A 24,840-nucleotide genomic window follows, 5' to 3' on the forward strand; every position below is an offset into this window, starting at 1 on the left:
TCTTTAACAGTGTTTCCTCTACTCAATTGTCTTTAGTGATTCCTGCGTGCTTATATTCAGCAACTGAGGCTTGTGTACATTTTTTTTACATAATGCACGTTTTAAAGAAACATGAAATTGATACATGTAGAGTTATAAAATGTTGATAGAAACAATCACTGCTTGTTACAATGAAAGCTGTTTATTTGTACATTAAACAGAACATGGAACAAAAACTGTCACAAACTATTATGTCAGCACATATGAAGCACATAATAGCTACATTTGTTTTTACATTTATGCTTTACTGTTCTCAGTATGATATTGATATAAGTAGATAGACTATAATATTATAGCCAAATACGTTGGCCTATGGTTATTAACAACTGCTGCAACGTACTAAAGTACATTTCACTTGAAGCTTTTGAAAAAATGCCACAATCAAATTATTTAATAGCTGTGTCTTTCTAATAGCTATTACTTAGTTATGAAGATGTGCACAAACACTACTACATGTAAAGTTTGAAACATTATTACACCACAGTTTGTTTGCTTAATCACCAGATACATTTGCAGTGTATAGTCAACAGATGAGAAAAAAATAGCCACGAACTGGTGTAGAAAGAAAGTAGAGCCTCAACTAGATGAACAAGAGGGTAACGTTAGCTTAGCTAACTGCTAGCTGCAATTTCTTATGGTTTAATCTCTAACACAAGTAATGGCTGTAAAATAAATCCAGCGACTGAATTCTAGAGGACCATAGCTTTCAAACAAGGTATAGCATGTGTATGTGTCTTGTAGTGAGACCATTACAACATTAGATGTTTGTGGCTAATGTAGGCTAAACACTACACATCGGCCGGGCTGCGATCAGACAGGCAGACGGGTCATATAAACACCTAAAAGTCGTTTAAAAATTACCCCGAGAAACAGTGCATTGCTGTGCTGTTGGTACACACGTACATAGCACATTTGGCACAAATTAGCTTATCTTATGTGACATTTTATCAGTGAGACTTCTCTGCAGTTCTCCTCGAAATTGAATGAGGGTCCGCTAAACCGGAAGTTGGTTTACAACGGAAGTACTGGACAGAAGTAAAAGTGGGCGGGGCGGAATAAGGTGAATATTGTTGTTACTTTTGACCCACCTGTGTGTTACTTTCGTCCCAACTGACGGGGTCGAAAGTAACATGAGCAGTCTCAAGGTCAAAGTGAAATTATACTGAAGTCCTTCTACATTTTTACAAAATACCACCTGGTACTGATAGACCACACTTGTGAGTGACTGACCACAGCAAAATATATCTCTGTCTAAAACAGCATCTTTTCAAATTATGTTTTTCTGAAAAATGGTACTTTCACCCCTGCTCCCCCCTACTGTCATCTGAAAAACAAATTACAAATTAGTAATTATTAAACTTGATGGCAGATTTTGTCTTTAATAAACATCAATCCATCCATTCCATCTTCCATACTGCTTATACTATACATAGTCATAGATATTTATTGCTGATTAATAATTTATAAAATAAAGAAAGAAAGAAAGAAAGAAAGAAAGAAAGAAAAAGACCATTAATTTAGTAAAACAACTCCAGTGTTCTCTGTGGTGAGTAACGTTAATCAAAATGCCGTTAAGCTCAACAGAAAGTGCATGATTGATTATAACACTCAACGCTGCAATCCGCGATAAAGAAAATCTATTGCAGATGACACTTTTCATTAATTTCACATCACTTCATTCGTGACAGCCATAATAGATAAAGCATAATTTTACTGGGGCATTTTGCCCCCTTATCTTAGATTCCCCCCAAATCTTTGTTTAGATTTGAATTTAGCAGTTGATCTCGCTATGTACTTAATGTTTAATCACTGGTGTGATTGCACGAGACAATGTGTTAATTATCAGACGTAAAATATTATTTTTGCCTTTTGGAATTGGCTTTCAAATCTATTTGGCTCAAAAATCTCACTTTCAATGGGCATGGCACCTGTAGTGTGAACAATGTGGTTGACAGTCTAGGTCATTTATATGTAAAATAATCCAATCGCCCTCTTCCCAGACATTTCTAAGATACATTTGACATATTTAACATCAAAACAAATAAAACTGGTTACCTGAGATCGTCGATTCGGCGGATCCATCTCGTCTTGATTGAACTTAAGTGAACTTATTCCATGTGCGGTTCAATATCAACCAATAAGATTCCATGTACGATGTCGCGTTTTCATTGGTCAGTCGTTGAAGCCTATTTCTGATTGGTTGTTGCCGTTTTGACAGCATTTATGCCAAGAGCAAAGAGAAAGAAATCGAAGAGTACTTATGCGTGCGCGAACGCACGGGACACAATCTAAGCACATACACGCTTACTTTAAGCGAAGAGGAGAGATTCGCGATTGCACTGAACACGTTTTAAGTGCAGGCATATTCTCTGAGCGAGCCCAGAGAAAATTCTTACAAGAGCAGCGTGTATCACATTATATTCCGCGCGCGAGCATTATATTAATGTACTTTCGCGCTACAATAATGCGCTCTCAACATTTGACAGGAAAATAACGCCATACTGTTCCTACTTCTTTTGCAAAAGCTAGTACCATTATTACTGCTACTAATGCTAAAAATACTACTACTGCCTCCACTGATACTACTGCTCATGTTACTACTTTATTACTACTATTATTACTACCTGGGCAGCGATTGGGGGTTTGGTATAAGAGTGAAAGAGAGCGCTGTTCATTCATTCTCTACATTTCCTGTTGATACTGAGACTCAAACCTGCGACCTTCAGGTTACAAGTCTGACTTTCTAACACAACTACCCTGTTTCTTCAACTGTTTGAGAGGTACATGTTGTCAGGGTCTAGTCTAGTGTGTAATACTAACAACGGGTACAGAGCATTACAGTAATCGAGGCGAGACATGACAAATGCATGGACAATACTTTCTGTGTCAGCCATACTTATCGTGGGCTAAAATGTATGGGAGTTATGAATATGTCTAGCTATGAATTTATCAAATCAAAAAATAATCATTTTAAATAATCATTTGTCATACACTGATGATCACTGCATACTAAAATTTAAATTGTTGGTAGATACTTCCAACACTACTGTAGTGTTGCCTGCAGCTTAAGACATAACAAGTAAATGAAAAACTATAAAGTACATAAATATACAAGGAATAATATAACCAGACATAAGAGTTTAATAACCTTCACTTAAATATAGTAAAAATGTTCTTTGGTCTAATAGGACCAGCACCTATGATAACTTAAAAAGTACTGCCCAAAAGCAGTTAATGTGATCTTAAATCTGCCTAGCAACCATCTGGTCCTCACAACACCCACCAACTTCACTAGTTGTGTGAACATCAGGGCCCGTATGTATAAAACTTCTAAGAAATGCTCTTAAGAATAGTCTTAAGCTTTGACTTAAGTGTCAGAAAATACTTAGTAAAGAGTATGACTTTTCTAAGAGTAGGAGACTTTTATAAAGCAGCTAAAAGCAACTTTCAGTAAAGTATAAGACCGATTCTTAAGTGCTGACTGAAGTGGGACTTAAGTGCTGTGAACTAAGGACTACAATGCTGTGAACCCAAAATGTCCGCCCTGAACCTCTGAATCAGCCAATAGTGAGCCTGCAAGGGTGAGGTCACAGCAGCATGACACAATTAATTCATTCTTTAATTAAGACATAACAATTATTTCAATATTTCAATTTATTTAGAACAATTCGTTTTTGCTTTGTGCAAAAAAATTACAAATAAGTACATGCATTTATTTCACACAATTTTAATAGAGTTTCAACACATTAATTAAATGGACAAATGTGATGCTATTTAAGTAATTAAGCTGATGAATCACATAATTCAAAATTGCACTCACAGCTGTATATAAAGGAAAGACAAAAGTTGCAAATTGTTAAAAAATGGATGCAAAAAGAAAACCAAACTGGTCCAAGGAAGAAAATCTTCTTCTAGTGCAGTCAGTCCTTAAATGGAAGGACGTGATAAGAGGAAAATTCAGTCCGACTTTAACAAGCAAAGAAAAAAAAAACGCATGGCAACAGATTGTACTGACAGTAAATGCAGCATTTCCTCGGACAAGACGTTCAGCAGAGGATTGTGAGAAAAGGTGGTACAATGTGTTGGCAACAACACGCAAGGAAATTGCAGCATATAAAGAAAGCATGCGAGCCACAGGTACATTTTATTTTAGCTTATTAAACCATTTTATATTAAATGATTGTCTCCATGTGGTCAGCAGCTGAGTTCTTGTCAAACAGGTGGGGGCCCTCCATGTAAACCTCTGTCTGAGATTGGCGAAATAGTAGAGGAGATACTTGGAACGGCCAATCCCTCTATTTGTGGCATTCCAGATGCCCCAGACCCTGCACTTCTTAAACTGAAGGAGTTACAAAGATGGTAAGAAGAAAATTATGCATGTAATAATGTATGCATGTAATGTGCCTTTTTAATAAATTGATAGTATTTCAATCACCACATTGAATTGAATAAACATGTTTGCACTGTTTAATATTTTCTGCATGTGAATGTAGTGTGGATAATTCTGGAGCCGGTGCATCTTCTCCTGTATCATCTCAGGACATCTCCCTGTGTCCTCCAGATGAGCCTTCTGCCTCACAAGACACTGGATTTGCACAGGGCACAGCCACTGAGGACGACATTGAGTCCCTTAAAAGAAAAAAGCTCAAATTGCAAATTAAGTTGCTGGAAATTCAAAATGAATATTACTCACTAAAACTGAAAAGAATTAAGAATACTCAATGATTGTACATATGCTTTGTGTAATAAAATTGTGTAAGGAAAAATTAGTTCGTTGTTACTTATTGTCTACAAGTTTGCTTACCCAAAATGTGAGTTAGCAAAGCAGTCCCTGAATGATGCTCTCCCCGAAATGCTTTGTAATGTGTGTTCGGTGGTATTGTCATCATTCTCATCATAATCATGATCACTGTCATCATCACCATGATCGTCATTTTCATCGTCATCATCATCATCATCAAGCAATGGGAGGTTACGAGCTTTGCAAATATTGTGCAAAATGCCACAAGCCATAATAATGCGACAAGCACGCTCAGGTGAATGTCTAATCTCTCCATGAAGGACATGGAATCTTCTTTTCAGCTGTCCAATTCCTCTCTCCACCACGGCTCTTGTTACTTTGTGTGCTCTTCATGACGCAAAAACAATAAAAGAACATAGGTCAGATAAGTGAAGAATGCACTCATTGAACAAAATTGGTATCTTGTCTACAGTTCAGTCCAGTACAGTACCTGTTATAATTGAGCTGCTGTTCTCCTTGAGGTCTTCTGTAAGGGGTGAGAAGCCAGTGTTTTAAAGGGTAACCCGAGTCTCCCAGCAGATGACATCCAGGGCGAACATAATTTTGTTCGAATAACCCAGTGAGGCCACTCTGGGAAAGAACCCGAGCATCATGTGTTGACCCTGGCCATTTTGGCACAAGATCAAGGATCTTGTAATTGGCATCAAATACGACTTGAACATTGATGCTGTGGAATCCTTTTCGATTGATGTATGTCTCCTCATTTACAGTTGGAGCAATGATGCGTACATGGGTGCCATCGATGGTTCCAACAACTCCAGGGAAACCTGCAATCCTCATAAAATCTGCTTGCTTTTGCCGTATAGTTTGAAGGTCAGTTGGGAAGTCAATGAACTGCCTTACTATGTCTGGTGTGGTTAGAGCAGCAACAGTGGTATTTAAGACCCTGCTAACTGTGGACTGTGATGGCCCTAAGTCATCACTGGTGCATTGCTGCATTTTTCCAGTCGCCAAGAAACGCAGAGTCATTACAACTTTCATTTCTGCAGTTAAAGCATTGTTTCTTACAGTGGGAGAAGTTATTGAATTTCTGACTAGGTCAGTAACAAAAAGAATACCCTGACGATCAAGCCTGTATCGTTTGATCAACTCTCTGTCATCATATAATTCCAACACATTCTTACGTTGTTGGAAACTGCGCGGCCTCCTCCTCTCTGCTGCCATCTTGTTACTCCTAACTGGTTAGGAGACCTCTCCAGCTCTCTTAAATAATTTAGGAGCTGAGACCTAGTCCTAACACTTAGGAACCTTTATGAATCACACTTATTCTTAAGAATAAGAATAAGAGTAAAATGACGTCATTCTTAGAATTTTGACACACTTAAGACAAAAAATTTACTCTGAGCGGCTTTATACATACGGGCCCAGGTGTGTAAACATTTGATGTGATTTTCTGGCTTTCTACACCCCTCTAGTGGGATTTTCTTATTTCTTATTATTTTTATCCTCTTAGTGTCAGCAGAAAGGGGGGTCCTCACAACATGCTATTGGGTCATGGTCCTCATAAGTATAGCAAAACACGTAATGTGTGTGTGTGTGCAAAACAGCTTAGATTAATAAAAAAAAATAATAAATTAAATTATTTTTTTTATTTTTGAAAATGTAAAAATGTAGTTTTCTGTGATGGTCGTGTTTAGGTGTACGGGATAGCATATGCAGTTACAGTACAAAAATCATTGTGGCTGTGGAAAGCCCCCCATACAAATTGAAACCCAACAAAAATGCTGATTGAATCTTTTCATATAAATGTGATTTAAGACAACTAAGCCCAGTTTTCCTTTAAAATTTTCAACAATCTAAAGTTTTTGAACAGACATTGTTTAATAACAATTATACTTTAGGTGGACACTGACGCGCCAGATGCACCGGCTTTTTATTTCTATTTCACTTTTCTTTTTGCAAATATGTGTTAATTTGCATTTCTGTTGTAATCTTCGTTTGTTTTTGTTTGTTTTACACTGCAGATCGATCAAACGGGTGTTTGTGTAGGCTGTTAATTGTAATACTTGCTTTGTGAAGTCTTCATGTTATTTATGAGAGGCAGTATTGCCATTTCTTTTACACAACGGTCTACAGTTTTTCACACACTTTCAAGTGTTTCTTCCATCTGCCGACGGTGTCGCCATTTCTCATTTCACCCGTTTTTGTGCGTACGCCTGGGTCAGAGTTTGCGTGAAGGACCGCACATTTTCCCGTCAAGTTTGCTTTTTATAAATACCAATTATTGCGTAGAGAGTGGCGTACGCCTTCTTTTGTGCGTACGCAACGTTTATAAATGAGGTCCCAGGTCTGTCACCCTATATCCTGAAGCTATCATTAATAATTGTCAAGGAACTTCTTTCTCAGAAGACGCTGCGCTGATCGTAAGGACCTTGTAAGCAGCCTATCAATGGGGACAGCCTGAGGGTTCACAGTTTCTAAATGTTTTCATTGTTGCTCTCTCTCTCTTTCTGAAGATAGGCCTATGTGGTAATTTTCTCACAGATACAACTTAAGGAATTATTGAGCATTTCACATGTGGGAGAAGACTTGTGACGCTTCAAATTTCGAATTATTTTACATACCCCTGATAAATAAAAAATATACTTTTAAGTTCAAGTCATGGTTTTCCACAGACCATCGATGTAGAATATTTGTTTTTATTAAGACTTTTAATAATTCATTTAATTTAAAACATCTTTATCTTACTTAAATATACTTTGTTCGAGTCAAGTTTTTCCACTTACCATCGATGTAGAATATGTTTTTATTAATTAATTAATTGAATTTAAGCAATCTTTTATTTTTAAAAGTTATAATTTAATATTTTAAGATTACATTTTGAAATAATTTTAGCACTAACAAAACATTACCAATGTCTCATCCTGATCACTGAATACACCACTCTGACTCAGAGACTGTCAAACGCTGGTGTGAGAGGCGCTTCAGGAAAACACTCTGGGATCTTTTGTATTTAACTTACTGCATTTTTGTGAACCCATTCATACATTGTATGGACATCTATATGTCAGGAGCTACTTCTTCAACTCTCTTGAAAATGTAAGGTGTTTTTATTTATTTTTTGTTTATCTAAATCTAAAATAATTGGTTCAATAGATTTTTAGTAAGATATTCCTGAGGGGAGCGAGGAGATTGAATCCGCCTCGCCCCCCTCTATACCCTCTTGGGACCTGTCTCTGGTGCTCAGCGCACTGCAGAGACCTCCCCTTGAACCATTGCAGTCATCTATTAAAGATCATGTTACTAAAACAGTGCTTCTGACTGCTCTAGCTTCAATCAAGAGGGTAGGGGACCTGCAAGCATTTTTGGTCGATGAAACGTGCCTAGAATTCGGGCCGGCCATCTCTCACGTTGTCCTGAGACCCCGGCTTGGATATGTGCCTAAGGTTCCAACCACTCCCTTCAGTACCAGGTAGTGAACCTGCAAGCGCTGCCATCGGAGGAGGCAGACCCAGCCCTAGCTTTTCTCTGTCCCATCCGCTCTCTGTGGTTTACGTGGACAGAACGCAAAGCTTCAGGACCTTAGATCAGCTCTTCGTCTGTAACGGAGGCCAGCAGAAGGGAAAATAATCTGCAACACACTCCCAAAAAATGGGACAGAGGTATGTCACATCACCGTTCCTTTTAATTACACTTTTTAATCACTTGGGAATAGAGGATACTAATTGTTGCTGTTTTGCAAGTGTAATTTTTACACGATCTCGCTTGATATACGACATCTACTCAACAGTCCGTGGTCGTCGTTGCATGATTCTCCTTTTCATGATGGGCCATACATTTTCAATAGGAGACAGATCTGGCAGGCAGGGAGTCAGGCACATCCACTCTACGGTGTAGCGTGTCTACGAAAACACTCTGTTGTAGCACGTGCAGAATGAGGCCTGGCATTGTCTTGCTTCCCAGGATGGCATCTTGATGGCAGTTTATGTCTCTGTACAATCCAAATATAAGCCTGTATATCAATGGTATCTTCACACAAATGCAAGTCACCAATGCCGTTTGCACTGATGCACCCCCATATTATGACAGGTGTTTGCTTTTACACCTGTCGCTGATGAAAGTCTGGATGGTCCCTTTCATCTTTGGCACTGAGAACTCAATGTCCGTTTTTTTTTTTTCTCAAAACAAGCTGAAACATGGACTCATCTGACCACAGCACACATTTCCACTGTCTTTTAGACCAGCTCAGATGAGCTCGGGCCCAAAAAACTCAGCAGCATCTCTGAACAGATGTATAGCTTTCTCCTTGCGTAACAGAGATGCAAGTTGCATTTCTTAATACTGTGTGTGTGTGTGTGTGTGTATATATATTTTATATATATATACTGTATATTTATTTCTCATATTTTCACGTTGTGCAGAGTGATTTCAATGCAAAAAAGTTTTCAATATCTTAATGCATCCCATCTGAACAGCTAAAACAAGTTGTTTAAAATATGGATTATGATTTAATAAGACTATTGCTGCTACTTTTACACAAATGCCTAATATGCACAATTAATGAAAATAATTGGACTCCACAAAGAAACAAAACATACCTTCACAAATCATTTTATGGCAACACAAATATATGGCATCTATTTCTAAACTATTATTTTAAAGGAACACTCCGACTTTTTGGGACTTTAGCTTATTCACAGTATCCCCCAGAGTTAGATAAGTCCATACATACCTTTTTCATTTCTGTGCGTTCTGTAAGTGTTATTTGACGCACCCACCGCTAGCCTAGCTTAGCACAAAGACTGGATGTAAATGGATAATGGTAGCATACTAATCCCAATAAGTGACAAAATAATGCAAACATTTTCCTATTTACATGTTGTGATCTGTATAGTCACAGCGTGTACAAATAACAAGGCTATATGAGACAGAGACCATTTTTAATCGTATAAATACTGGGAACTATATTCTCACTAGGCGTAGGAGCACAGCTAACGTTACTTGGGCGGAGTGGCTACTTGGGCAGAGTGATTAGCGCAGCACACGAGACGCCCTGTTGATGGTTCTGTAAACAAAACAAACGTGACTAACTAGCTAGACGTGACTCGTGATCATGGCTGACTTTGAGGAATTGTCAGAGGAATTTTACTGTGTATCAAACCAAGATCCAGAACCATATGGTTTTGAGCCAGAATACACAGACGAGGAGTTACAAACTTTGGAAGCTGTAAGACAAGATGCCGAACAGATTGATGTCGAAGGGAGAATCAGAACGAACACGGACTGGTGGTGTAAATGTGGAACATGCCAACCTATGCCGACAGAAACCGAGTGCCTTTGTTGTAATGAATGGGACCGGGTATTGCCATCAATGTCAAGGCTCGATGACAATCAAAATATTTGCGTCACTACCACGGAAGACTTCTCTGCCCTAATACACCCAGCAGTTGTCGTTTTTTTTTCCCATTGTGACAAGACCAACTGGAAGAAACGCCCCATGCCGAGTGAACCTAATGGTCAGCTGTCCACCAAGTAAGTGATTTTGTTATAATGATCATTCATAGTTCAATGAAATTGTAGTATAGCCATTGCCTACAGTGTGGTCATGACAACACAATAATAACAATAAAGGGGATACACGGAGCCCCTATTCACGTAATAGTGTCACTACTAAGGTTACATTACATTAGCATGGCACTGTTACAGTATGGCTAATGTTAATCATCTCAAAACATAACGGAACACTTACCGCAGCAACAGGTGATCCAATTTGTCCTGTCTTTATTATCGATGGGATGGCTGTATCCTTTAGCACACGTTTCATGGTCCGTGTGGCAACTTGCATTTTTTCAAAATAGTCGTCTATAGTAAAATGTTCAGAGCAAACGAAATACTTCTTGATGCTGTTTACAGGTGTGTTTGGATCTATACCCAGAACAAGTAGCCATTGATTCATCAGGTCAGCGTTTTTGGTTGGAATTCTATGAAACATCATAGTATTACCTTGTCTCCCCTGTTTATTGTCGCAGCTCTTTACAATACAGCTAACACCCATGATTGTAAACTATAAATTTACTATCTAGTAATTGCTGACTCTATTACTCCAACTCTGAGCGAACTCTCTGCTCCTCACCACAGGGCGTCTCGTGTGCTGCGCTAATCACTCCGCCCAAGTAGCCACTCCGCCCAAGTAACGTTAGCTGTGCTCCTACGCCTAGTGAGAATATAGTTCCCAGCAGGGCCGGAGTGGGGCCACTTTTCAGCCCGGGAGTTTCAGGCCCAAGACCGGCCCACTTTTTCCATGGTGGAATTCCAAATTAGCACTTTTTCTAAATTGGATAAATGAAGCAACAGTTCAGCTCTTACTATTGTGTAGTTTGTATTAATAACAAATAATGTAAAGGTTAAATAATAATTCACTTAGACTTTATAAGCAATTGCAACTTTATTTCACACAATTCTGACTTTATATTTCGCTATTCTGACTTTATAACGCGACTTTATATCACAATTCTGACTCTATATCTTGCTGTTCTGACTTTATAAGCAACTGCAACTTTATTTCACGCAGTTCTGACTTTATAAGAAGCAATTGCGACTTTATATCACACAATTCTGACTATATATCTTGCAGTTCTGACTTTATAAGCAATTGCGACTTTATATCTTGCAATTCTGACTTTATAAGAAGCAATTGCGACTTTTTCACACAATTCTGAATTTATATCTCGCAATTCTGACTTTATAACACACAATTGCGACTTTATATCACGCAATTCTGACTTTATATCTCTCATTCTGATTTTATATCACGCAACTGCGACTTTATTTCACGCAATTTTGACTTTATATCTCGCAATTCTGACTTTTATAACACGCAATTGCGACTTTATATTATGAAATTCTGACTTTATATCTCGCAATTCTGAGAAATAAAGTCAGAATTGCGAGATGTAAACTCGCAATTGTGAGATAAAAAGTCGCAATTATCTTTTAAAATGTTTTATTCTGTGGCGGAAACAAAGCTTCCATACCTCCTGGCCTCTTCCTCCCATCCATCCACCCTGATGCGTTACGGTAGGGCCGGCCCAGCTATCGGTAGGCGCTGGTGGTGCCGCGGTAAGCCTACCTGAGAAAACGTTTTGGAAAAGACGGACTATGGACCCAACCAACTCTATAGGAGGGGAGGGGAGAACTCCCTCACATGGTACAACCCATGCAGAGGCTGCGCGCTGCGGTGTCAGAATGCGGAACGTTTGTAGCCTATGTAACTAACGTGACATTGAAATATGAAAAAAAAAAACAAAAAAAAAAACCTTTCCTAAAAGTGAAGCGGCCCACCGGGAATTCTCCCGATTACCCACTCCAGGCCTGGTTCCCAGTATTTATACGATTAAAAATGGTCTCTGTCTCATATAGCCTTGTTATTTGTACATGCTGTGACTATACAGATCACAACATGTAAATAGGAAAATGTTTGCATTATTTTGTCACTTATTGGGATTAGTATGCTACCATTATCCATTTACATCCAGTCTTTGTGCTAAGCTAGGCTAGCGGTGGGTGCGTCAAATAACACTTACAGAACGCACAGAAATGAAAAAGGTATGTATGGACTTATCTAACTCTGGGGGATACTGTGAATAAGCTAAAGTCCCAAAAAGTCGGAGTGTTCCTTTAACCTTCCGCATCAGTTCCCCTTGTCAAACAATAAAACTTCACTACTAATTTTAGCAAATTATCCAACATTAATGATTAATCGGAATGTTAAATTATTTACTTGTAAATGTATTATTTGCGGGTGATGGATCTGAACATTAACATTTGCTCATTAGACATCTTTGGGCAACGTTTTTTCTTATGAGTCTGTAGACTAAATAATCTGGTGAACCACCTCCCACATGAAGAGCACTGGTATGGTTTCTCTCCAGTATGAACAACTCTCTCATGAATTTTCAAGGATTCTGACCGAGTGAAACTCCTTCCACATGAAGAGCACTGATGTGGCTTCTCTCCAGTATGAACTCTCTCGTGAATTTTTAAGGATTCTGACCGAGAGAAACTCTTTCCACAGTGTGAGCACTTGTACGGTTTCTCTCCAGTATGAACTCTCAGGTGTACTTTTAAGGAACCGAATGAAGTGTAGGTCTTCCCACAGTCAGAGCAAACATGAGGTCTTGCACCAGTATGAATACGCTCATGCTCTTTTAAATTGTGCAGTCGTGTAAAACTCTTTCCACATAAAGAACAAAAGTGAGGCTTTACACCAGTATGAGTTTTAAGGTGCGTTTTTAAGCCTGATGCCAAAACAAATGTTTTATCACACTGATCGCAGCTGAATGATCTCACATCAGAGTGACGGCGCAGATGAGTGGTGAGAACGTTTTTGGATGTGTAACTCTTTCCACACTGTGTGCATGTGAACGGTTTTTCTCCAGTGTGAACTCTCATGTGCACATTTAAGTCCTCTTTGCGACTGAAACTCTTTCCACACTGAGAGCATGTATAAGGCCTCTCTCCAGTGTGAACTCTCATGTGCACATTTAGGTGTCCTTTATGTATGAAACTCTTTCCACACTCAGAACAGGAGACTGGATTCTCTCCCGTGTGAATTCTCATGTGTCTCTTAAGCTCTGATTTATATGTGAAACTCTTTCCACAGTGAATGCATGTGACCAGATTTTTTCCAGTGTGAATTCTCATGTGTTTCTTAAGGTCTGATTCATGCACGTAAAACAATCCACACTCTGAGCAGGTGAAAAATCCTTTGGCACCAGATTTTCCAGCTTTTTTCTGTGAGAAATTCTCTTCAGTCTTTGAAATGACTGCATTTCCATCTTCATTTTTGAAATGATGAGGTTTTTCAAATGGATGTTGTTTATCTTCATTTTTATATGTCAGTTTTCCATCTTCATTTGTTGAATGATGCTGTTTGTCTTCATTCACTTCCATCAGGTCTAAAATCAACATATTAAATAAAAATAAAAAAGGACAAATGAGAAACAAAGAAATAAAGTTTATTATTAGCACAAATCTAGTTTACTACTTGAGTAGGGCTGCCCTCGACTAAAGATTTTTGTAGTCGACTAGTAGTTCCTTTAAGCCATTAGACTAATCGCATGTTTATATTAACCCTCTGGGGTCTAAGGTGTTTTTGGGGTCCTTGAGATGTTCTGACATGCCCTGATATTTTTGCTTTTTTCAGTTGCTTATAAACATGTTAATGGCAAAAAAAAATTGCACACTATTTAGCACAAACAGGGCTACCATGAAATGTGAGCAACAAGAATGTACATGTCTGCATTTTTGAGAGAATAATGTTTATGTAGGGGTGGGCGATATCTCGATATTTACGATATATCGAGATATTTTTTAAACTCGATATGGATTTTGACATATCGTATATATCGATATATTGTTTATATTTAATTCTGATTTCGCCAATTTGCTTGTTTGCCTTCTCTGTGCTGTGCTCGCCCCCGCCCTCGCGTGTTGTCTCATTCAAGTCCCCCGAGTCCGGTCAGGCACATCAATCTTTCCCCGCCCAGCGAGTGCTTGAAGTGCGTCAGAAACAGCGCGCGCGCGCGATCAGTTGTTGTTGGTATTTTTTTGTGTAGCGTCGCCTCTCGCCGCATTGCTTTTGTTTGAGGGCGCTTAACACACTCACACTTAACATGCTCCCCTAGAAACGGGCCTGGCAGCTCGCGCCAGCTCTAGACACGTTCAAAGTTTCCTGATTGTGACGGATGGCCGAATTTACATGACACATTATAAATTAGCATTAGCCTAAGTTACCTATTCTGCTATATACATTGTCGAAAAGAAGAGAAGAAGATAAAGGTGGATAAAGACAGAGGTAAAGTGATGTAATGAATGAACAGTTTATCTAATTGCATAGTAGTCAGATACTATAATTTAATGGCAGTTATTTTTACCTTAAACTTTATGCTAGCAGTTGTTCTGAGTTCCCCAGAGGCCCCAGACAGTGTGATTTTGTAACAATCATGTCAATTTTTAGATGCATTTTTATCACTTTTTTTTAATTAATGTTTTACTCTACAGTTGTGCAGTTTTTGGGGGATATATGGCATTTTTTTTATTTATTTGCCAAAATTAGTAATGATATTTCTATACAGGTTTATTAAAAATAGTGCAATATGTATTATTTCTTCCTTTATTTTACAGTTAAATTATTATTTTTGTATACAGGGATTTTTTTTTTTTTTTATGTTGCAGAAGCACTTTGTTCCTACATGAACAGCCTACCAATTTGCACTTCAATAAAAAAAGACTGTGGTATTTGGCATATTTGTTTTTGCAGTAGTTTTTGGGGGGTTATTTTTCCTGTAAAGATATCGAGATATATATCGTATATCGAGATATAGCAAAATATATCGAGATATATTTTTTGCTCCATATCGCCCAGCCCTATGTTTATGCATGGTTATTGAAAAAACTAAAAACTAAAGTTTCTGAAATTAGGCCATAAAACACATTCTAAATATGTGCCAATAAGACTTTTGTCTAAAAGATGTCATCGCCTAGTGTTTTTTCTTCAAAATAAAGTGAAAATCACCCTGCCTTATCATTCACATAACACAATACATTGATTGGAATTTTGCAAAGCACTTTCTGTTTGGAAAGGCCATATGCGGAGTGGGCGTCAACGGTCATGTATATGTAGTGGTTCACACCTGAAGAGACAATGAGGCCTGCATACTTAATTAGCCATTCATTCAGGTGAGTCACTGAGCCACAAGAATATTTATCTTCTCCCCAAATTTGTCAATAATAAAACACAATAAAAGTTATTTAAAGAAAGGGCTTATATTTACCTTTTAATAGTTTGTTTACATCTACTTTGTAAATATATTTTTTTATTAAAAAGGTTACAATTACAACAACAATTCAAGTGTAATCTTTCTTTGTAAAAACTAAAGTATATATTTTATCGTACATATTTCAAAGTTAAGGATTTGATTGATTATTTGATAACTTTATTTTTGACAAAACATATTATATTTAACATAAGCAAATATTGGCAAACAAAAGCTTATTTGAGGTGGCAGATATTTTACAGTAAAAATGTATAATCTATCCAAAACTAATCAACGAAATGTTGTCTTTCATATGTCTGTAACATAGGTCTTTCATTTTTATTATAAGAAATATAAATGTTAATTTGCAGTTTAATACGTTGCTTATACAAATACATTTTATTTCAACATATTTTAGTCGATATTTACTGAGTGTAGCAATACAGTTTGCTAAAACCGAAACATTCATACACAAACAGAAACGCCTGACTGTAACGTTGTTTTTATGAAATATTAGGGCATATAAATGTTAATTTTCAGTTTAAAACGTTGCTTATACAAATAGCCTACATTTTATTTCAACATAGGCTATTTCTGTCGATTTTTACTCAACTCAGTATAGCAATACAGTTTGCTAAAACATCATCATTCATTCACACAGAGACGCAATTTAAATTTAAACTGTCTTTTTGCGAGCTGTGATAAACAGCGCGCATCTCTGCGGCTGCCGTTCATTCATTCACAGAAACGCGATTAACTTGAGAAGGAAAAAAAACTTACTACATATTCGGATCCTCTCTCCTGCAATACCCGCACTCTGAGGTAGATTTTCCATTATTAATATTTCTCACAGCGCTGCCAGATGGTGTAAACACGTAGGCTACAATGATCTGAATAAACTTGTTTTCTCCAGCTGAGATGGGGGCGTTCACAGGTTTGCTTGGATTGCCTCAGTAGTTTGCGTTTGAATAGCACGCGCTCTCCGTGGGCGGAGTCACATTACCTTTGAATTAGCTCTAATGAGCTCGACTGGGATAGCTCTCTTTTAATACAGATTTCACAAGATGAGAATATTTGTTTTTTATATAAATTACCTCATTTAAAAGCATAGAATTCAAGCTTCAACCCCAGGGGGTTAATAAGCCATAAATCATAATAATGCGCCTTTGATTGCCTATATAAAATACACTCACCTAAAGGATTATTAGGAACACCTGTTCAATTTCTCATTAATGCAATTATCTAATCAACCAATCACATGGCAGTTGCTTCAATGCATTTAGGGGTGTGGTCCTGGTCAAGACAATCTCCTGAACTCCAAACTGAATGTCAGAATGGGAAAGAAAGGTGATTTAAGCAATTTTGAGCGTGGCATGGTTGTTGGTGCCAGACGGGCCGGTCTGAGTATTTCACAATCTGCTCAGTTACTGGGATTTTCACGCACAACCATTTCTAGGGTTTACAAAGAATGGTGTGAAAAGGGAAAAACATCCAGTATGCGGCAGTCCTGTGGGCGAAAATGCCTTGTTGATGCTAGAGGTCAGAGGAGAATGGGCCGACTGATTCAAGCTGATAGAAGAGCAACTTTGACTGAAATAACCACTCGTTACAACCGAGGTATGCAGCAAAGCATTTGTGAAGCCACAACACGCACAACCTTGAGGCGGATGGGCTACAACAGCAGAAGACCCCACCGGGTACCACTCATCTCCACTACAAATAGGAAAAAGAGGCTACAATTTGCACGAGTTAACCAAAATTGGACAGTTGAAGACTGGAAAAATGTTGCCTGGTCTGATGAGTCTCGATTTCTGTTGAGACATTCAGATGGTAGAGTCAGAATTTGGCGTAAACAGAATGAGAACATGGATCCATCATGCCTTGTTACCACTGTGCAGGCTGGTGGTGGTGGTGTAATGGTGTGGGGGATGTTTTCTTGGCACACTTTAGGCCCCTTAGTGCCAATTGGGCATCGTTTAAATGCCACGGCCTACCTGAGCATTGTTTCTGGCCATGTCCATCCCTTTATGACCACCATGTACCCATCCTCTGATGGCTACTTCCAGCAGGATAATGCACCATGTCACAAAGCTCGAATCATTTCAAATTGGTTTCTTGAACATGACAATGAGTTCACTGTACTAAAATGGCCCCCACAGTCACCAGATCTCAACCCAATAGAGCATCTTTGGGATGTGGTGGAACGGGAGCTTCGTGCCCTGGGTGTGCATCCCACAAATCTCCATCAACTGCAAGATGCTATCCTATCAATATGGGCCAACATTTCTAAAGAATGCTTTCAGCATCTTGTTGAATCAATGCCACGTAGAATTAAGGCAGTTCTGAAGGCGTAAGGGGGTCAAACACAGTATTAGTATGGTGTTCCTAATAATCATTTAGGTGAGTGTATGTATAGCCTAATCAGCGCACAAATTCAAACATAAAGCTTCCAACAGTGCACCTGCAAACGTAATGGTTATGAATGTGTCATGAAAAAAACATTTTAATCATTTATTGGTAATGTTTTCAGTGTTTTCGGCTGCAGAGATTAAAGGTCCTTACACACCGAGTCCGAAATTTTCGAATGCATTTTTTCGTATTTGAAAACGCAGAAAATCGAATAGTTTTTTGTTTTTTTTGACGGACGAAGGTTTCGGAGCCAGTGTGTAAACGTGATTGACACAACGTGAGGTTGTATTTATTTTTTAACGTGTAAAAATTTCAGACGAGAATTTCGGACGTAATGTGCAAGTTTCAACAGAAGAACCGCTTGGCTCCGAAGTGAAAAGCTGAATGTGCATTGCGCGAGATGCATATCTTGCACGCCAATGTCCATTGGCTCGTTTAGTTTACACTCGAAGGTGATTGGGCTCTCAGCCAAGATCCCAATTCGTCTGTACTTTTCGACGTGACGTTGAACGTGGCCGACTGAGAGGGAACACAGCGCAGGAAGGAACAGGAGTTTGCGGTACGCCAAATATATGTACACTGCGCATCCATTGAGCTGAATTGAAATAATACAGATCGCTTGATGGAGAGCGCTCAGTTAGTATTCAGCGAATGAAAATATATCTATGCTAAACTTATACTAAGTCTCTAACACACACACTGGCGAGTAAAATCTAAGAATTTACTAGCCAATGGCTAATGACAGACATTATTAGTTGCCCAGACTAAAAATGTAGTCGCATTGTAGAGCAGGGCTGCCAACTTTTGAGTTTAGCTTGGAGTGAGAATTATGGTTGGTTGGTGGGTGGGTGGATTTGGGGGGGTATAAAAAAAACACTTGCATCACAAGTTGTGATTTTTGTGATTGTCAAAACATTTAGTAAAGGAACAGAAGTTTAGTGACAACATGTTACAATGTTTAAATGGTACAATGACTGGTAGGCTATTGTTTTTATTATTGCTTGACACATATTTCACGATTTCATTTCAATATTTGTGATTTGAATCCGATCTTGCTTCAATATCGATTCATTTGGATAAATATTAGGTACAGACAAAAGAAAAAAACCTCACTTACTGCTGTAAACATACAGAGAACCCTGTCAGCTGGTAATATTATTAAAGGATAAAAATAACTCAAATTAATTATAATACAGTTTTTATTATAATAATGTTGCACAACAAGGAACTCCCGCACACTATCAATACTTTCAAATAAGTATAAAAATTTTATTAGCAACGTTTCGGTCTCACAACCTTCATCGGGCATATGCAACTTTTCAAACTCAAAAATGAAATGGTCACCTACCTTGAAATTGACCTACCTATTTGGTCTTTTTTCTCACGCTCTTATCACCTGCAGATGTGTGATGGTGATTTATAATAGATATTATAATAATGTTAAAATATTTTAACGATATATAAAAAATATAATAAATATGTAATATAGTGCCCATATTACTCCATAAATACTCCTCTCTATAGCTAATATTTCTAGCCAACTAACGTGCTATAGTATATGGTCATTAAATGGCTTTCCTGAGATAAATGTAACATTATGTAACACATTGTTCTCCAGCTGTTTTATTGACCTCTTTCCACGGTTGAAAAACACTGATTGATCAATATTACGTATGAGGGATATACATTTCGGTAAGTTGTACTTTATTTTTCAACATACTTCTTGTTCAGTCGTGTTTATGGAGTAATTAGTAGTAATTAGTGTCAAGTGCGTGAGTCTCGCGCTGAAAGTTGAGAGTTGGCAGCCCTGCATCATACACTATATGTACTGTATACTTAGATTATTTGAACCTTGATGATATGATGCACGAATGAATGGAATAAGCACAGCAAGATCGCAAACAGCCGCGTTCCATCTCTGCACGTCATTCCCCATTAATGGTAAATGAATATCATGATAAAAATCATGATATATATATATATTCAATATATATATATCCACCATATCGTTCACTATATGCTACTGCAGAGGTGACGAGTCAGCATCGTCAACTTAATCTTTGCAGCTGAACTCAGAAAACACTAGTTTACAATTAAAACGTCTCCTTTCAATTTTTTCCAACACATTCATAATCATTACTTTTGCCAGTGCTTTGCGGCAAGCTTTATACGTGCGTTTGAGCGCGAGGCATAGGGGGAGAGTGGGGTAAGATGAGCCAAGATGACCCAGTCCCTTTATCTTGGCAACCGTACACTTTCATTGTCATGTGATCATATATTTTGGAACCACCCATTATTTCTGACTGTGAAAAGGAGAAACACATGGGTATGAAGGACCAAACCTGCAGAAATTAAAAATGAATCATATTTATTTGATCAAGTCCTTTATTTATTTTCCTATTATCACATTTATTTGTTTATATATTTATATATTCATTTTTAATTTCTGCAGGTTTGGTCCTCCATACATGGGACACAACAGCATCTGCAACAGATGTAATGCAAATGTCTCTAATTTCAATGTGATATTACGCAAGTGGTTCATTTTTATTTTATTTGTTTAAGTGTATTTGATAGGAATGTTTATTCGTTTCAGTGACATTCATTCATTCATTCTAAATCCGTTTTTATTTAATTTTACTCAAACTCTCTGTTTAGTCTTTTTTTGGGAAGGTTACAACTTTTGTGTTTAACATATTGTTTAAGAAATGCAAACAATTAAAGATATTGAAATTTCAACTTAATTTGGTTGGTTCTATGTTGTTTAAGTTAGCTTTAAGAAAAGAAATACAACTATTTGTAAAAGGACATTTTGATTGTTAAATTAGTTTTTATAAGAGTAAAATTATCTTTAAAATTTATTCAGATTCAGTTAGATGGTCAGTTTACACCCATATGGTGGAACTTACCCACTTACTCGGGGTAAATTGAGCCACAGGAACTTTTTTTTATAAGAAGCTATATTTTAAGAACCCTATGTCAGATATGTATTCTGATCATTTAAAATGATAGGAAACATAGTGAAATTAGGCTACTTTAGATACCGAATCTTGAGGACCACATAAGTAAAAAGTGGCTCATCTTGCCCCACTCTCCTCCAATATTTCACCCTGGTATTTTTAAGTTATTATATGGAAATAAAAATGCGTTTAGTCAACTAATGGCTTAAATGAACAACTACTAGTTGACTAGAAAAACCTTTAGTTGGGAGCAGCCCAAGTATCTAGTTTTAGATTGTTCTACGTCAGTTTTCATCTTTAATGTTCCTCATCAGTCATTAAAGAGAATGAAGAAAAGCACCAACCAATTTGTTTCTCTGTTTCTTCATATTTTACTCTGCAGGGTTCTTCCTCAAACTCCATTTCTACAATAGTTATCCTGGAGTAATTCCTCCTGCTTGCTTCTTCTTCTCCTATGGGAAGATGGGAATATTCCCAGCAATTAAACTCTCATGACCGGCTGTGGGAGCTTCACTCACTGAAGGAGTGAATTGTGGTCGTTGTTGCTCATTTAGCAGATGATCATCACACTTACAATCACTCTCAATTATCCAGCTTTAAGTGTTTTGTTCAAACAACAGTTTAGAAGTTCGGTAAAGGCAACATATTCACAGTTTCCAACTTCCCTGATCAATAACTCGTGAGCTAAACATTGTTAAAACACAAAAACCTCCTAGCTGATTTTTTATATTGCATGATACACATGCATTAAAAACTGTTTACCAGGTTTCTTTACGTAAAATGAAAACAATTTGTAATATTCACCAACTGTAAAAAACAGTCAGTCAGTAACGAGTTTAACGTTACGTTTCAGGAGTAATCAACAACACCAGTCGGTTCATTTCTAAGTGATTCACTAAAACTGACTCGTCTAATCTGTTGGATGTAGATGTCTCCTAATAAATGATCAAATGAATATACTCACCGTCTGAAACACATCAGATTTAGAGCAGAATGAACGGCTGTGTTCCACTCCTCATGTTTATGTTCCCTTGAATCCCTTCCCTCGCTCACTTCTCTTCTTCTTCTCATACACTCGGGTGTGTTTCAGTGCTTCGGTTGCACGAGCGCCTCTACTGGCGGAAACTAATCTCTATTACACTATCTAACCTTCATAGATTAGAATTGATACAAGAAAGATAACATCTGAAATCTTGTTTGAGATTATACAAACAGTTTCCCCAGATATTTTATTATTTTATTTATTATAAATTTTATAGGCTATTACCTTCTGGACTCTCTCTGTTGCGTGATACTGATGTTGTTGATTTTTATATAAATTTTGACTTAATTTACAATTATAAGCGATATGAAGATTTACCTTAAAAACTCCAAGTATAATAATTGTCAGATTTAGATGTCTCGCAATAAAAATAAATAAAAAACATCTTGTTAAAATAAGTTATTTTTCATTACTTTTTTGGACTAAATTGTCAAAATATAACATTTAACCATATATTGTAAGAGCCTAAATGATCTTAAACCTTATTTTACATTGTAACTAGACAGCAGCTGTAAAACAAGTATTCCACAGCTGAATAGCCACAGACACAGAACACATTCACTTTTCTTGTGCACACACATTCATCTTCTAACAGTGATGTGTGTTTCAGAGTACATATTATGAGAGGATTCGCCTCTTTAAACATACATAAAAAAAAAAACATTTGGTGTCGTGCAGTGATTTCAATGCAAAAAAAAAGAGTTTTGTTTGTGAAATGAATAATGATTTAATAGACCATCTTGTACAAATTCTTTTAAAAAAATCTCAATTAAAAACAAAACAACACATGAACTTTAAGGTGCCTTCTTAAAGGGATATTTCACCCAAAAAAATGAAAAATGTCGTTGTTCATTCTCACCCTCACGTTGTTCCAAACCTGTATGACGTTCTTTCTTCTGTTGTACACAAAATAAGATATTTTGAAGAATGTTGGTAATCTGACGGTTGATGCGACATATTTTTTTTTCTACTATGGAAAAAAAGGCTTGGTTTACTGATAGTATTCAGCAATAAATTGTATTGATAAGTGAACACTCGCTTATGAACTTGGTTGGTGTCAGTTTTACTAAATTATTTCTTGTTCACTTTACTTAACAAACACAAGTAACTGCATAGAATTAATTTAACTTTGTAATTTCAACAAAATAAATTTTGTTCAGTCAACAAATCATTGTTCAGACACGCACAAATACAAGAAAACCAAAACGCGATGTCCCTTTGCACACAGACAGACGAACGTTGAGGAGATGACATTGGGCGACTTCATTTGTGAGGTATGAATATTTTGTTTAAATAATTTGCCATTCTGAAAAATACTGCTAATTAAAGTATATTTAGTACCTTACATAGTTTCGTTACTTCGACATGTCAGTTTATGTCAGAGAATATACGTGTTTTTCATTGTAGATGAGCTGAGCTGAGCTGTGAAAGGCAGACGAACCAGGGGGGTATTCCAGAAAGCAGGTTATGTGACATACCCAGGTATGTTTAAGAGTAAGTAAGCGGATAACCTCAACTTTCGGTTCCAAAAACAGAGGTAACTTTCATGGTATGTTAGTAGTCATAGCAACTCACTCTCTGAACTTAACCTGCTCCGGAGCAGGTTATGTTCCAGGGTTAGTTTGTTTCAGAGAGGTGACGGAGCACGGTGTGCCCTTTTGAAGACGATCCAGTGGATGTGGAAGCACAGATAATACGAAATCTTTTCCGCCGTGAGAGGGTGATACGACCACGTATCGATGTGTTTTCATATCCAAATTAATATTTGCGGGAGCGTTACCGTTTTTCAAAAGAATCATTCATTTATTTAACGAAGATTTTGAAACCATATAGCAAACGTGACACATCGCGGATTAGCGCTTAACACGGAGCACATTTTGTGCATTGCCCTTCGCTTTTTTGCAACAGGGAGTTTTTTGTATACAATAGGCAATGCAGAGCATGTGGGAAAGGCAACTGTGTAGGGCTGTTCGTACAGTACGCATTGCACTCAAACGGTTCCTACACACTTTTGTGCAGTTCCCTGGCCATAAACCACTGAGGGTCATTAAAGAGGAATTCCACAGAGTGGCGGGTTTGTCCGCTCTATGATATTCTATGACAGACCATTTTAGTTACATAGCACTACTTAATCTATCCATACTGTATACAGTCAAAATAATTTTAAATGTTTCTAATTATATAACTTTCAATTTCAGGGTTCCCAAATGTGATTGGGTGCATTGATGGAACCCACATTCCCATTAAAGCTCCTTCAGTCAATGAAGGAGACTATGGCTGTTTCTCAAAACCAAGAATGCAAAGAACGGACTTATGTTCTTGGGGAGAACGCTCTTGCTAGTTGTTCTTGGAAGAATGAACTCACAAGGTGAAGAGCACACAGAACGCTGCTGACAGTTTGAGACGATGTGTTCTTGCTGGTATTGCGCAATAATACCCCCGCACAGACGCCGTCTGCAGTACCCAAACATAACGAGAATATTGACGATAACAGCCAGGCTTTATCGCCCAAGCCTACCCTCAGCTCAAGGGATTACTCTACAACTGTACAATACAATAATGTATATTCATAACAAAGCAACGCCTGTCTCCTTTCATTCTGCTTCTGTTGTTTGTTTGTGTACATTACATCACTAGCCAACGGCGGGAAAAAAACGCCGGTAAAACGCAGGCTATTGTTTGACGTTCATTGTTTAGAGAAGATCAAATACTTAAGGTTAAATAACTGTTAGGTCAAATGTTAGCAGTCACCATGGGTATACTTTACCAAGAAGCAGAAGAGGAAGCTGCTGAGCGGAGAAGGCGTCTACAAATGAGGAGAACCAGGATGAT

General features: G+C 37.6%; 1 protein-coding gene across 1 annotated transcript; it reads right to left on the reverse strand.

The window, feature by feature from the left end:
• Positions 1–12,389: 12,389 nt before the first annotated feature.
• Positions 12,390–21,348, reverse strand: LOC308695373 (uncharacterized protein). Its single transcript, XM_081373493.1, has 2 exons — positions 21,311–21,348; positions 12,390–13,737 (listed from the first exon to the last, which is right to left on the reverse strand). Exon 2 carries the CDS (start codon positions 13,730–13,732, stop codon positions 12,572–12,574), a length of 1,161 nt encoding a protein of 386 aa, XP_081229619.1. The 5' UTR covers positions 13,733–13,737; positions 21,311–21,348; the 3' UTR covers positions 12,390–12,571.
• Between the last annotated feature and the right edge of the window lie 3,492 nt (positions 21,349–24,840).

This window comes from Scardinius erythrophthalmus, assembly GCF_964197995.2.
Source record: "Scardinius erythrophthalmus genome assembly, chromosome: 9".
Lineage (NCBI taxonomy): Eukaryota > Metazoa > Chordata > Actinopteri > Cypriniformes > Leuciscidae > Scardinius > Scardinius erythrophthalmus.

Coding starts and splice junctions, on each gene's coding strand:
- LOC308695373 (XM_081373493.1), bottom strand. CDS start 13,732: ATGGAAGTGAATGAAGACAAACAGCATCATTCAACAAATGAAGATGGA.